Source organism: Dufourea novaeangliae, unplaced genomic scaffold (assembly GCF_001272555.1).
Source record: "Dufourea novaeangliae isolate 0120121106 unplaced genomic scaffold, ASM127255v1 scaffold133, whole genome shotgun sequence".
Lineage (NCBI taxonomy): Eukaryota > Metazoa > Arthropoda > Insecta > Hymenoptera > Halictidae > Dufourea > Dufourea novaeangliae.
In genome coordinates this window covers 1,365,881-1,380,469 of record NW_015374011.1, presented here as the reverse complement: position 1 = coordinate 1,380,469, position 14,589 = coordinate 1,365,881, and the positions used below count along the sequence as shown (strand labels likewise).

Here is a 14,589-nt window from a genome sequence, read left to right as displayed (position 1 = left end):
GTTCGGATACAATACTGTTTTTCAACGATATACCTAAGGCTCTTGTGTAGCAATTCTCGTGGTGTCTGGTACAAAGTGCAAAAATTTCTATCGTAACGTAGAGTATTCGTAAAAGATAATTCCACAGAATCATAGGGCAACTAAGAGGCGGTAGATATTTATTTGATTTTCAGTTTGAGTTCGTCTAGGCTAAAGCGTTGCTTCGTATGAACATACGATACGTGAAAACTAATGCACTTCCATCGATTTGTACGAGTTGGCACTGATGCGTAAACGGTATACGCCCGAAGAGTCAAAGTCGTGCCAAGGGACGACGTGTATGAAACTTCAAAATGCCGTTGGAAGAGGATACTTGAGCACGTTGCCGGCCGAATCTTCAGCAACAAGGGTCAGGGCGACAAGACAATGTGGTGGAGCTGGTGGAACCAACGCTTCCAGAGGTGGTCGGGTCCCGGGAAATTGTCGAGAACCACATACCATTCCACCCGAGGTCTCCCTCAGTTCTATTACTCGTACTCCGAAACGCGATCTAACGACGTTCCTGTCATTGAATAAGGACAAGTGTTATGCTTCTTTATAGTTGACTCGTAGCACTCGTGCAAGAGAAGAAAACAGAAAGGAAGAAGTGGAGGAAAGAAGGAATGGAAGATGGACACTAAGAAGAAGAAGAAGACTAGATACATATATAGAAAATGGAGGAAGAAAAGAATGGGCGGACGTGCAGGCGGTAACGAGGAAGCAAGAAAGCAGACAAATCGAAAAAGGTTGGTTCCAAGATGTTTCATTTTACCTTTTTCCATCGTATTCAATGTCGTGAAAGTGACGATTGCGAATGTTGTCCATCTCGCCGTTGAACCACCGATGATATGCAAGAAAGGCCGCGCACGATGGTGTCCAAAATGTTCGATCGGTTTGCGAATTCGAGGAAGCTTGATCGATCGCGGATTGTAGTAGACTCCTGGAGAAGGATCTATTGAGTTCCGGACTGGCGGGCGCGGATAATCGACCGAGTAACCGCGGAGGACTCTGGGAGGGTGAGGGTCGAGAGGTTTCCGACAGCAAACGACTCCTCCGTGGGCTGGATAAAAGAGTAAACGGTTCCTGGACGGTAACGGTCACGCTCAATGGTCTGCTTAACGCGATCGTTGTGTGTTGCGGGTCCTTTCGTAGAACGGGATTTCGATTAAAGTCAATTCCAGCCGCTCCGACGAATACACGGTCGACGTAGTCGAATCCACGGCCCATTATACCTTCGCGGGTATGACCAAGATCGAAAGTGTGACCCAGTTCATGGAGAACCGAGCCGAGAGTAGTAGCGAAACAACCCCCATGTGTGCCGCGATAATTACTGTCGTCCATCAGTTGTTCCGTATCGATGGCCGTCACGTCGAGAAATCTCCCTAATACTTCGTTCATGCAGGTTGGCCAGGTGTGAAGGCAAGCCGAACCGAACAACGCTAATCCTCCACCGCCGAGCGCAGCGTGTCCTTGCGTTCTCGCGAGAGTGTCTTCGTGCGTACGCGGATTCGGTGCACCTTGATACCTAGTGCAAGACAAAAATGCTAGATATTTTCGATCTTTCGATGCCAACGGACCGGTCATCAATTCACGGGCGATCAACTCCCAAAGTTCCCGTTGATTCATCGCACGTGCTCTGTCAACGTTCAGCGTACTGTGCATCACTAGACATTCCGGACCATCCAGGTCTCTTTCCAGTTGAAATGTTTTCCTTCCGTAACCTGCTTCCCTTAGTTTCTCGGCAACGAGAGCTTGCAGTAGTCGTGCACCGACACCAATCCTGGTCGCGGCGCTTTCTGGCGACCGATCTTCCCCTCGAGGACCTTGAAAGTACCCATCGTGGCCGGCGCAGATCACGTAAACGGGCGTTACGCGTAATCTTGTGGTTCTCGGTTCATGAATCAGAAGGAGCATTTTTTTTTGTCCAGCCACTTCTAGCTCCAATTTGTTTGGGCCGCGTGCAAGTTCGACCACGGCCCGGAATTCGCCAGCTACGATCGGCCATTCCGTTGAACTCTGACTTCTCTGATTCCTCACGATGATTGAGTTGCATCCTATCGTTGTCCGGCCTCGTATCAATGCTAAACTGTAGCACAAACTCTCTCCGTCAATCAGATTCGACACCGATATCTCCTCTGGATTGCCATTTCTCGAAGACATGCACTGCTGATTTTTCGGTTCCTGTGAAAACTCTCTGTTCCCTTTGTATCGATACTTGTGTTGCTCAAGCTCTTGCTGTTGTTGACGTTCACGACGAAGAGTCGGTAAGCTTGTACCTGCGAGTACCTGTGAAATTTCCCTTATTTCACATATTTTGTTGAAGAGTGTTGCAGATCGATGACAAATGTGATGACGTTGTCAACGGCGACGATCACGACGACCACGACGATGATCACGACAAGGATGACGACGACGATAACGATGATGACGAAGATGACGGTGACGGTGACCACGATGAAAATAATTGTTGAAAGTTTTCATGATAATGCTTTTATTTGCAATGTTCACGTACGCGTAAACAAAATACGAAGTTATCTCAGCCTTTACAAGTTGAATTTAATCTCTTTGATGATGATTTACATTATGAAAAAAAATTGTACAAGCGGTACACGCTACCACCACGATGCGGAAAATGATTCCATCAGGTGCTGTCATCTCGTGGTGACTCATGATAACTAGTAAACTTGATAACTACTTAAGAGTCCAAATTCACATAATTTCCGTATTACTCTACTGATTCTGTACAATGTTAACAAGTAAAATGAATATCGATTCCAGGCACTACTTCCTCGGCTTATCTCGCGTGACGATGGAAATTTTTGTCCAAACTTGTACGACCGTGAAAATAAACTGAGACGATTAGACGAATATGTAATATTTCTAGGAAGAATCTTTGTAGTCACGGTGCAAGAACCACTTGGTAGTACATGACAATTGCTGTTTGTTCTTTTAAATAAGCATTGACGGTTCGACGACAAGAAACTGGCAGAAGACAGCACGAGGCGGGGGTACGTGTGTTGTAATGATCGTATGTATAGCAATAAAAAGAAAAGAAAGAATGGCCAACACGATTTAGGGTTCGCAGTTTTGATTCCGAGGTGTGAACTTACCATTTTAAAAGACGTGTGCCGAAACGATTGATGTACACGTTTGATGGAAGAGAATAAGGAAAGAGCTGAACGATACTTTTCAGCCGGTTCCGTGTATGCAGGGAGAAAGACTGTGGCGCCCAGGCGACGATGGACGGCGGGTTGCGGTACTACGGCGTCGCTGCAGCGGCGCATGCAGTCGCGCATTCGCACTCGTGCTTTTTTTCCCTCCTCGTTTCTCGTTACAAACATACCTACCCTACTCTGTTTTCTTGCCCTTTGCGTAACACGCTGTTCCGTCCGTCTTAATCTTCTTTTTTTTTCGTTCTTGATAAATCCGACTGCGTTATCATGCTTTCACCCTTTAGTCAAATGAAGCTTGAACAATTCAAGTTTCAAATTTACAATAAACCTAGTATTTTTAATTATTCGACAAGTAGTCACTTTAATGGACTTGAGCTCGTCGCATCGGAACGATTCATTTTGGAAATTCGAAAATTTCTCGTGCCAGTAATGTTAAAACGGGGCGAAACAGAGAATGGACTTTAGAAACGTATCCATGTAACACGCACCGGATATACAGTATGTCGTAGGGATCATGAGTTTATTCTGTAGAAATGGAAGTTCGTCACTGAATTGGAAAACTCGGTGGTGAACGTGCTACAAGAGGGTAAAGACAGAGAGGGTTGAGAGCTGCAGCATTCTGCGTACGTTGTTCTCTTCCCCTGCCAAGGTGACGATCAAGTTGTACCCTCACGAGCAAACTTGGCTTCCACTAGAGGAAAAAGTGGCGTAAGAGGAAGGCCTTCTACCACTTGGTAAATTTATTTCAAGTACCGAAATAAATATTAAATTGTATGTTAATTCGACATAAATATCAATAATTCTCAATACCAAGTGGCAGGAGGCCCTTTCCCTAGATTACTGTTTCCCCTAGTGGAAGAGAAGATCTCCTACCACTTACTAAACATATGACAAGTTCGGAAATAAATGTTAAACCAAATATTAATTTGGCATAAATTTCAGTAACTCCTAAAACTAAATGGTAGGAGGCCCTTCGTCAACTTCACTATTTCCCCCAGTGGAAGCCGAGTTTGCTCGTCGGTGTACATTGTTTTGCAAGTGTCTTTCTTGATATTTCTAGAAAATTCACTTTGCTACTTAAGTGGGTCTGTTTCTAATACAAGATTAGTCACAAGCACAATGAAACATTGGCGACAAGAAGAGAAATGGCGTTATGCATGGTCGATACGGTGTACGTCCCCCGCTTTTCTCCCTTTCTCCTTCCTCGTGCCACGATGCTGAGAAAGTCGTACAGCGAGAGATACGATCGCGACGAGTAAGATACAAATCAAGGAAATGGAGACAAGCGTGAAAAGATGGGTCGTGGGTGGGTAGAAGGGTGAAGAGGATACTCCATAGGTGTGCTGGTACTATTGCGACCGAGGCGATAGTAGGCCAACTTTCAGGATAAACTTTTCTTTATCGAGCACGAATAAGTGGGCAATCGTAAACCGCTCAGTCTAATTGTAAGAAGGAAGATCCCGCATACCGAACGACCTGAATTACACGCGGTGTATTATCGATCGCGGTCTGGAACTATGATTATCTAGTCGTTCAGCGACAGATTCGATTGAAAATCTGCGAAATCCATGGGAAACGCATGCACGCATCAAGTTGCGTGTATGTAACGTGGAGCATGTTGAAAGGTACCTCGGTTAGATTCGTTACCGTGGGGTTAGCGACCGTGAAAGTGCTTCCATGTAAAAGTAGAACGACAGTTTTTCAAAATCGTTGCGACGATTGCGTGCGCCCACAATCGACCTACTTGATGGCCGGTCGTTGCACCGTACCTCGGGTTTTCTCGATCGTCTCGGACCCTTGATCGTCCTCGGACAACGATGCTCGTGTATGTATGTAAAACGTGAAAGGTGGTGCGATTTCATCCTAATAACTATGATTAAATTAGTAGTTTCCAAACGTCGTTGTATACGCATCTACGAGATAGGATATATGATGGGCGACCAGATTCAACGAAAACACGTAGTTTTGTTTAAGAGCAATCGTTTCACGGTTCGCTAACGTTTCGGTAGTTGTTCGACGGGAAACTCAAAGGGTCGGAGCAGATGTAGTATTTACACGCAGAATCTAAAAGGCCAAGTTTAAGAGGAAGGAAATCTCAAATGCTACTTAGATTTTTGTGGTTTATTCTTATTATTCTAATTACCTTTGACGAGTCGTTCATTTAGTTATGCACAGTTGTACACGTTCGCGTAGGTACCTTTGCATTCAAGACCAAATAACACTGCGAATGATCGAAGGAGCAATTAATTGACGACTTATCTCGGCAAAAACTAGGTCGTGACAAAGAACAAGACAGAATGGGTTATTCGTTTCAATTGTCTTCTTTACGCGATATACAATCGTGCCGTCACTTCTTGTCGTTTTTCGATGTACAATTGGTTTCTTTCTACAGTAAATCCTCGATGAGTGTTTGAAGGCTCCTCGGCACTGAACATTAAATATTTCAGAAATTAATGGCCATATGGGGCTGAAACAAATATCATTGGTTTCAGAATTCAATGTTCTTTGCATTCCCTCTGTTCTTCATTTACGATTTAACCAGACTCTTCCCTCTGTTTCTCTAGGCCCTAATTTCCCTGTACGAACCAGTTGGGCCCAACGAAATGCATTATACAACAAGGAATTCTGATTTCAACGTGTATCGAATATCTTCACGGGTACCGAAACAGAAGGGAGAGTCGGACGATAAGGCGAAAAGATACGAAAGAAAGCGAGACTACGAAGGTAAGCCGGGAGAACGAACCACATTGGAGAGAGTAGGCCAATGCCAGTGTCAGCGACACGGCTAGTAAGTGTCTGTCGGCAAACCTGATCGTGAAAACAGAGAAACGGGTTGCACCGATTACATTTGTCTCCTCGCGTTTCGTTTCGGTTTGTTCCTTTCTGTTTCTTCTTGGACGGTCTCCTCGTTCGTCAGAAGAAAGGCTACTTGTACTTGAAATTTCTGGTTTTCTCGAACTTTGGAGAACGTAGGTACTTTGTATATGTATACGTATACTATCGAATGGTCGTGTAAGGTTCGACGTTGTTCTGTGTATTTTCTTTCTTCGTTTCGTTTCGTTGCTTTGCGAGCAACACGCGAGCGAACAACAACACACGATGACACGGTGGGAGGATTATGTGGATCATTGCCACACGCAATTGACGATAAATATGCAACGATAGGATCATGGGATGACGACGTTATACCGACGTTGAGAATAGAGTATAGATTACTATAAAGGTTACATCTCTAGACTGAGCAACTTGTACGTAGGCAGAATGAAAAAATGACGGGGAAACCGTAGCAACTATTGCCTAGCTGTTTCTTCTTCTTTTATTCATTTATTGTATTCTGCTTATTTGTACCATGCTGGCAGTGATGGTGGATCAGCCTACAATTGATACCAACACGATTGAATTCGTTTGCTTTCTTTGATTGGACTATCCTCTTTTTTTTCGATACACCATGTGAACCGTAAACAAAGGTAATTTTAACAATAGTTCTCTCATTAATTGAATCGGTTGACGATACTCGTTGCGGTGTTTGAAACGCTTCAATTAGAATGGAAGGTTGGCTCGCGTGAACCACGTTAATCGGTAACGAGTAAAAGGAAGAAAATTAATTCGCATACGAGAACACCGTGTGCGGAATTCAAGATCGGGTAGTTAGGTACGTAGCTTGCGACACACGAGCAAATGGTTTTGAAACGATTTTGGCATTGATTCGCACGACACGTATCCTCGATGAAGAAACACGTTATTCATAAGTGAGTGCGATGCGACGCGACGCGATCTGATGTGATGCGATGCGATGCGATGCGATACGAACGCAAACAATGACACTTTTTACGTGTCTACCTAAGAGAACTCGAGCAGAAAGGTTATCGAACCCGATAGTTCATGACCTACGAAGATCAACACCTAACAATACGACAAGGCAAGAGACAGTTTTCATCTTCGCAGTTATGATTAATCTTTAGCCTTTTGCAAGAATAACCGATTAATAGAATTGAGTTGATGGACAAGATTACATAGACATTTGGTCATTGTTTATCTTCCGAGTATTTGATATAGGAACATAGGATGATTTCAATGATTTTTTAATATGTCGTTGGCATGATTCTGAACAATTTTTTCCTTACCTATAATCGACGGACGGCCCTCTTTTCCATAATATTTGCAAACAATTGTCGGTACCACTACAGTAAAGGTAAAATTGCTGTTTAGGGCACTCACATCAGGTCATTTGTCTAAGTGACCTTTAGAAGGTTGTAGCCGTCGATTGTTGTTTGATAAAAAGATATTGACAAGAAAAGATTTCCCCGTATATTCGTGCTGGCAATAAGTAGAAACGGAATGCAATGAACAGACGCGATAGCCATGTCACCACAGTGTTCACCACGCACCCAAAGCAGGAAAGTGGTACCGACATTTTTTTGCGAATATCTCGAAAACCAAGGCCGTCCGTTAATTATATGTAAGGAAAAAGTTGCACAGAATCATGCCCTCGATAACATATTCAAAAATCATTGAAAACATTCTACGTTGACATATCAAATATGCCCCCTCTATCTATTATATTTCCTTCGTTTTTTCTTCCTTACTCTCTCCCCTTCAACAGTAAATATTTTCAAAGCTCTTCTACACAGTTTGTTAAATTAGTAAATTCTTCTGTCGAACGAAAACTCGAACACTATTTAATTAGTGGAATAGAGTCAAGGTATATGTATAATTTCGCACGAAACGAATTTGATTCTTTTAAGAGGTACAAGGTTTGCATAAGTCCATCGAATATCGTGCAAACCAGTAACCTACTCGGAATTAATTCTGCAAGTTTCACGAAGTGTGAGTTGTTATAGTATGTAACCGTGATTGCGTAAGAGAAACTCGTAGAGATGGTAAGAAAAAAAAAAAAAAAAAAAAAAAAAAAAAAAAGAGGACCGGACATCGATAGACGAGGAGGAGACTTCGAGAGAAATGAAAGGAGAAGAGTAACGTTCGGCGATTGGAAAGGAAAATAATTCTGTGATTGCCTACGAGGATTGACCAATAAATTGTCCAACAAAAACTTCCATTCGCGTTGTCTCTAAATAACCTGTGTTTCACTTTCGGCGCCCAAAGAGTAAAATTCTTTCGACTCTGCTCGGGACGATGGCGACGACTCCGCGTTTACGTCATGTCAAGGACAACGCGTCTATCATCGCGGTACTTTCCTGAGAACCAAGAAAATCGTTCCTCTCTGATACATATATGCGACACAAGTGAAGATGAATTTGCAAACTTTCCACGAACCTCTTGTATCTTGGTTTCTTACCGATTAATTGTCCTCGAACAGTAACGATACCAAATTATACATACATATATATATATATATATATGTATATGCAGAGGATATAGTTGAAAGGGTGGATTCGCAAGGATAGCGTAAGCAAAAGGAGAATAAGAGGGAGTGGGGATCGAGAGTGATGGGGAGGGAAAGGGGGATGGGGGCGAGGAATATCGGCCATTGGTGAAAACTTTAATGTTCATTCGTCCTGGTAGCGATCGTGGGGAATTAGGCCGACGGGGTCTGTCGCCGATGTCCTTGACACGCTGAAAGTGAGGCCCAGCCTGCGCGTGCTAACTTTAATGTCTTACGCAATCGATCGTAGGTGTATCATCGCGAACACCAAAACTCGTATTAGTATCGATACCGGTATTCGGCGGCGATATCGGTAGAGAGAGGGTTAATGTAGATACGCGTCGACATCGTTTGTAATGCGGCGTGTGCAGTATGAAGGGAGATGGCACGTTCCTACATATGATGTACGTAAGAAAAGACTTATTGTAGTTGAATGTAAATGAAATTAGATTTGGTATAGAAGAGTAGCATGTTACGAATTTGATTGAAAATCTGGTATCAGAATCAGTTGCATTGCGCGAAGAAGCATTCGATGCCGTCGAGTGTTTGTGGACTATGGTACCGTAGATGCACATGTAGCACCTATATATGTGTGCGTACACATTTATCCTCGTGTATGGTATCTGGCTATGTGCCCGTGTCTCTCGAGGGATGCAGACGGCCCAGACGCTCGATACGTAGGCGCCAGACGTCCTGACGTTTCGTAGGTACTGCAGGTATTTTTCAACCTCATTTAGATTTTCCTACATTTAGATCTTCTATCTGCAAACGTAACGACTCACCCAATAATTCTGTCCATTGATCGTACCAAAAGGTATACGTTATTTTGTACAGTTTGCTCTATTTATTCTACGTACGTATGAAGATAATGTAATCGGACAAGATTGCGGAACATTCTTTTTACATACATATATTGATCATAGTAACAGTGTTTCAAGCGGTCAGGATGGAAATGGAAGAAAATGTACTTGTGATGCGTCCATTAAAAAAGGCACAAATGAAAGTATCGCATCTCAAGATACAAATAGCTCTCGCAATACTCCGTGGACAGGTTTAACGTACATTTCCAAAATAGTTTCTCGTTTAGTGACGAATTACGACCGTTGAATTCGCTGTATTAATGATGAAAAAGCCCTACGGGCGTGAAAGCGAACTCTCTAGACGCAAATGGTCAGTTAGATTTTCGATAGAAGCATGATAGTTGATGTCGGGAACCGAATTGATGTCGGGAGATGAGAAATGCTGGAAAAGTACGTAATATGTGGTGTGTGTGTGCATGATCAAGGAGACAAGATATCTACCATAGTTCACCGGCCGATCAAATATAATTACGTCGTCGTTGCATTTTTATTAGGGTACACATATTTGGACCCCAGAGCCAGAGTGAATTAAGTCCAGTTTTAAAAAAATGACATTTTCCATGTTTCTTACATGAAATATTTCTCTCTTTCCGATGGTAAAAATTATTTCGTTCTAAATCATCTAGTTTTTAATATAGGTACACGATGGTCTAAAAATGATATTAAGTCCATATTTTTAAAACAGTGTAAAATCCATCACATAAGGGAATTAATGCAAAGTTTACCATTTCTACATATATAGATTGTTTCTCGCATAATTCTTACCGAACGGTTCCAAAGTTACAAGGTTTTTACACCTTTGATTTTCTGTCCTCTAAAGTTTGAAAAGTGCGACTTAATACACTCTGTCTCTGGGGTCCAGATATGTATGTATGTAGAAATGCAGTGAACGATAGAGATGCAGTAGTCTTGGCAGAAGAATGGCAAACTAACAAGGGTACAATGTTGATCGATACCTAATCGGTCGCGTTTCCAATTGTTGTATAGAGAGTGTGTAATTTTTATTCAGAGAATACGAGGCACAGCGTAAAATTATTTGGGCAAGCAATCTTTTGAAACGAGACCACACCACGAATATGGTATACGTATTTACTACACGGATACTCTATCCATTCTGCAAAGAAATCAATCGGTAAACTACTCGATCAAACAATATGTCGGTTTTTTCTTTTTTTAGATTTTTCTATTCACACCAACCGAATCGATAATCAGTTCTATTACCGATTTCCGAATCTGGGGGCAAGGTGCACCGAAATGGTAATTGAATGTCACTGTAGCGCAAGAAGTTTTCGCATCTATTAAGCAAGACTTTGGAAATACAGTTGGGGGAAAGGGAAAGTGGTTTGTCGAGGTTCACCGGAGACCATCGTGACGTTCGCTTTTTCTTTTTTTTTTTTTTCCCTTAAACACCGATTCCCAAACTAGAGTGCAGTCGTTTAAAGATCTGGTCGCCAGAAAAAGCGATCGACAGGAAGGGAGTATCGATTAAATTTTCATGTCAATGACGAAAGAAGCCCGTAACGGACGAAAACATAGAAAATTGCGGATATGGAAAACGGATCTCACGAACCACGAAATTTAACCAAAGGTGAACATCGGTAACGCGTTACGACGCGCTGAGCTTTCGATGGTATCGATAATAAGTGTGCAACGGATGGGATCAGGTGAAACAGCATTCAGGGAGGGCTCGTAGACACGCGTAACCGCTAATTCGTGGCATCCGGCGTTATCAGTAGGTGCGTCTGCGTCTACGCGCGACAGAGGAAAGAACGTTTCGTGTGTCGTTTAAATACGATCTGTCCGAGGATTTTCAAGACATAATACATGCGTAGTCGTGTCTTGCGTCTCCATTTTCAGAAAGACGGAGACCTGCGAAAGTTGGACAGACGAGCGTAAAGTTGTTAGAGTCCTGATTATTATTCTTTTTTTAGTTCTTCCTGCGAAAGTTGGACAGACGAGCGTAAAGTTGTTAGAGTCCTGATTATTATTCTTTTTTTAGTCGTCGCGGTGGATTTTACGTTTGTTATTCATGAAATGTCGGACACGTTGTTCGTATCTTCAGTATTGCGAGAGCAAATCGAAATCGGTGAAACGTACGTATGGCCGAGGCTTTCGGTGAACCGAACAGGGATAATTGTATTTTCGAATACAACAATGTTTCCATGTGGGTTTCTGCCGGATTGGCGGCACGATGCAGACTTTCCTAGGAGATCTTGCTGGGCAAGCGACGATTTCGGGGATCTGTGATCCGCCGCAGCTAGCAGTCTGCCCTCCGCAATTCGACATGAAACCTTTTCACCGCTAATGGAACATCGACGAACAGTGTAATAATTGCAATGCTCGTTCATCGCCTATTTTTCCTTCCGTTTTCCATTATCACGGTTATTACCTTTCTATTTCCGAAGGACGCAACGGTCGAGACGGATGGGGGTTAGGGACGATCTTTGATTAAACGATCTTTCCAAACAAGTCTTGAATTTTTTGTACCAGCGAAACGACGAGAGTGAATGTTGAAGAAAAGCTGGCAATTCGAGTGATGTAAACGGCACGATACTATTGATTTGTAGAATTTCAAATGGCAAAATGTTCCCTGTCACGAACGCTCGTGAAACAAACGAGCGTTCACCAAAAACCACTTCGACCCCGCTGAACTCTTGCAGACCTGTATTAACGTTATGCCCATCACAGAGTCCGACAGTGTTCGCAGCTTCCGTAACGGGAGTACCTGAACGGGTTAGGTCTATCAATTTATCTTTGATCACGTACATATTATATTATTTCTTCGAGCTTTTCGATGAACATATCATTGAATGCGTTAATAAATGATGATTGAAATACGGTGTTTGCTCTGATAGAATAAGAAAATGTCGGGGTAGAGGATTCCAGTTTATAGGGACGTGGTAGTCGGCAACTAAAGTACATACATTCATACTAAATACATATTTACTAGTACCGTACTATACCATACCATACTATACTATACTATACATGTAGCCTGTAGTCTGTAACAGCGCAGCGTGACGACCGGCGCGGCTCAGAGTTAGCAACAACAACGAAAGAAAAAGCGATTCGAAAAAGCGTGTTGCGTGACGGCAAATCGATAAATTTCGAAAGCACGAATAGGAATGAGCCTGTATGCGAAACTTGCGAACGCCTCGAGGGAGACACCGTTGTTGAACTTTACGAAATGCAACTGGTTAGTTCGAACATTTCCAAAGAAGTGTTCACTTCGAGAACGAAAACCTCGAACCTGAAGCGACCCGCAGCCGATCTGTCGTTCGTGCGACGTACTCTCGAAATGAGGTTATAACCAAGGTTACCAAACGGACACTACCCAAATACCCAGATACATATGATTACGGTGGACGGCTTCGCTTTATTTCACGCCGTGTCCAGTAAGCTCCTGTAACGATCCCTTCGATGCCTCCTCTGCGAGAGCAGCGAGCGATTGTACAAATATATAGGACTTTACGGGCGTAGATGTACTATGTATAGAATAAAAAATCTGAACTATTACAGCCCCTATTACTTGGGAACCAAGACCAGATCGTGCTTCGTTCATTGTCTATCAAGTTTTCACAAGATTTTCGAAACGGTCCATCAAAGTGTTAGGCGAATAGGTAAAGGTACAATACGAACGGTAACAGAAAGAACCAAGTAAAGATGCCGATTTATATTACACATAGATGGGAGAGGGTGAAGCGTCGGATAAGCGAAGAAATGGACAGACGAATCGAATGGTAGAGATTTCGATCGCAAAGAAGAACACCTATGTCGACTTGACCATGCCGCTAGTGGTCAAGTTTCAAGTCTGAATGGGTGAGAAAGGGCGTGAAACTGTGTAGCAATGCTTGAGAGAAAAGCTAAGGCCTATGACCTGCGTGTATTACGGTTTACATTGAGAGCGACAGTGATTCTATATCTGTCGCTACGGTGACGTAATTACGACTGGCCTCTCATGGTCACTCGACACGGTATTTCTCTCTCGTACAGAATTCGATTATCTCCGTCGAGGTCCAGAGGACGGAATCTCTGAAAATCATGGGAATGGTAGGTGGAACGATTCTGTCGGAAAGATCTGTTTCCAAAACTTTTCGTATATTCTACGTATACCAGATGTGAAATACACGCGTCGCGCTAACATAGTGAAAATATTCAGCTTATAAAATTTGACGCTAACTGCGTGATATAGGAGCTCTCGCATTCAGCTGACGATGAGCACAGAAAGACTGTTGCAGCGCATCGATGGCGTCTTTCGGTGCGGGTGCTACCGAGCGGAGAAACACTGTATGTATTCCTCCGTTTCCTATTCCCCTCGGATTTCGTTTGCTAACGCACTTGTCGTCTATCCCATTCCGACGGTTTCGCGAATGACGAATCGCGTAAAAGAAAAAAACACGTGTTTCTTTTAAAAAAAAAAAAAAAAAAAAAAGAAAAAACGAAACGATAATTCGAACAGCATCCAATTTCTCTTTTCCATTCTTGTTCCTTTTTCTGGAATTTATTCGCTATCCCTGTTACACGCGTGCGATCATCCCCGTCGGTTTCTTGCGTCCACCTTTTCCATCACGTTTCCATTATGCTCGAGTAATATACGCGACACGATTCCATACGCGACTGCATAACTATTTGATTCACTTGCTACACTCTAGGTACAACACCGGTCAATGTCCTTTCGAAGGTTTGGATCATGCGATCCGAAAGGTAAGAGCGAATGCGCAGTACGTCGCATACCGATCGATCGATGTAAACGACTAGTCACAGGAACGGATCGATAAGGTCTCGAGGTCGATTAACTTCGATTTTGTTGGAAAAAATTTTATACAGACAATGCATTGCCAGAAAGTGTTTTTGTTGATGAAATTTATCTGCAAATCACGATCGTTTATCGATCTCAAATGTATGTACATATCTCGAAATTACAAAATTCAAAGTATTATAAGTATAATAATAATAATAATATTTATTTATAAACGGGTTATGAACCGTTTGGTACAATATACAAGTATATGGAAGTCTGGAGAACAAACGAAAAGTTGTGCTTGATGTGCTCTTTCAGATATGTTTTACAAGCTTAAACCTACGTATACTATGTCATCTAAAAAGAGAAAAAAAAAGGGAACATATGTATTTTTTTCTGCACGATTTTTTTGCG

The 14,589-nt window shown here is 42.6% G+C and overlaps 1 protein-coding gene across 1 annotated transcript; it reads right to left on the bottom strand.

Annotated features, from left to right (window-relative positions):
* Positions 1 to 327: 327 nt before the first annotated feature.
* Positions 328 to 2,688, bottom strand: LOC107188524 (putative zinc metalloproteinase YIL108W). The gene is made up of 3 exons (XM_015576825.1): positions 2,635 to 2,688; positions 791 to 2,304; positions 328 to 541 (listed from the first exon to the last, which is right to left on the bottom strand). Exons 1-3 carry the CDS (start codon positions 2,686 to 2,688, stop codon positions 328 to 330), a joined length of 1,782 nt encoding a protein of 593 aa, XP_015432311.1.
* Positions 2,689 to 14,589: the final 11,901 nt, after the last annotated feature.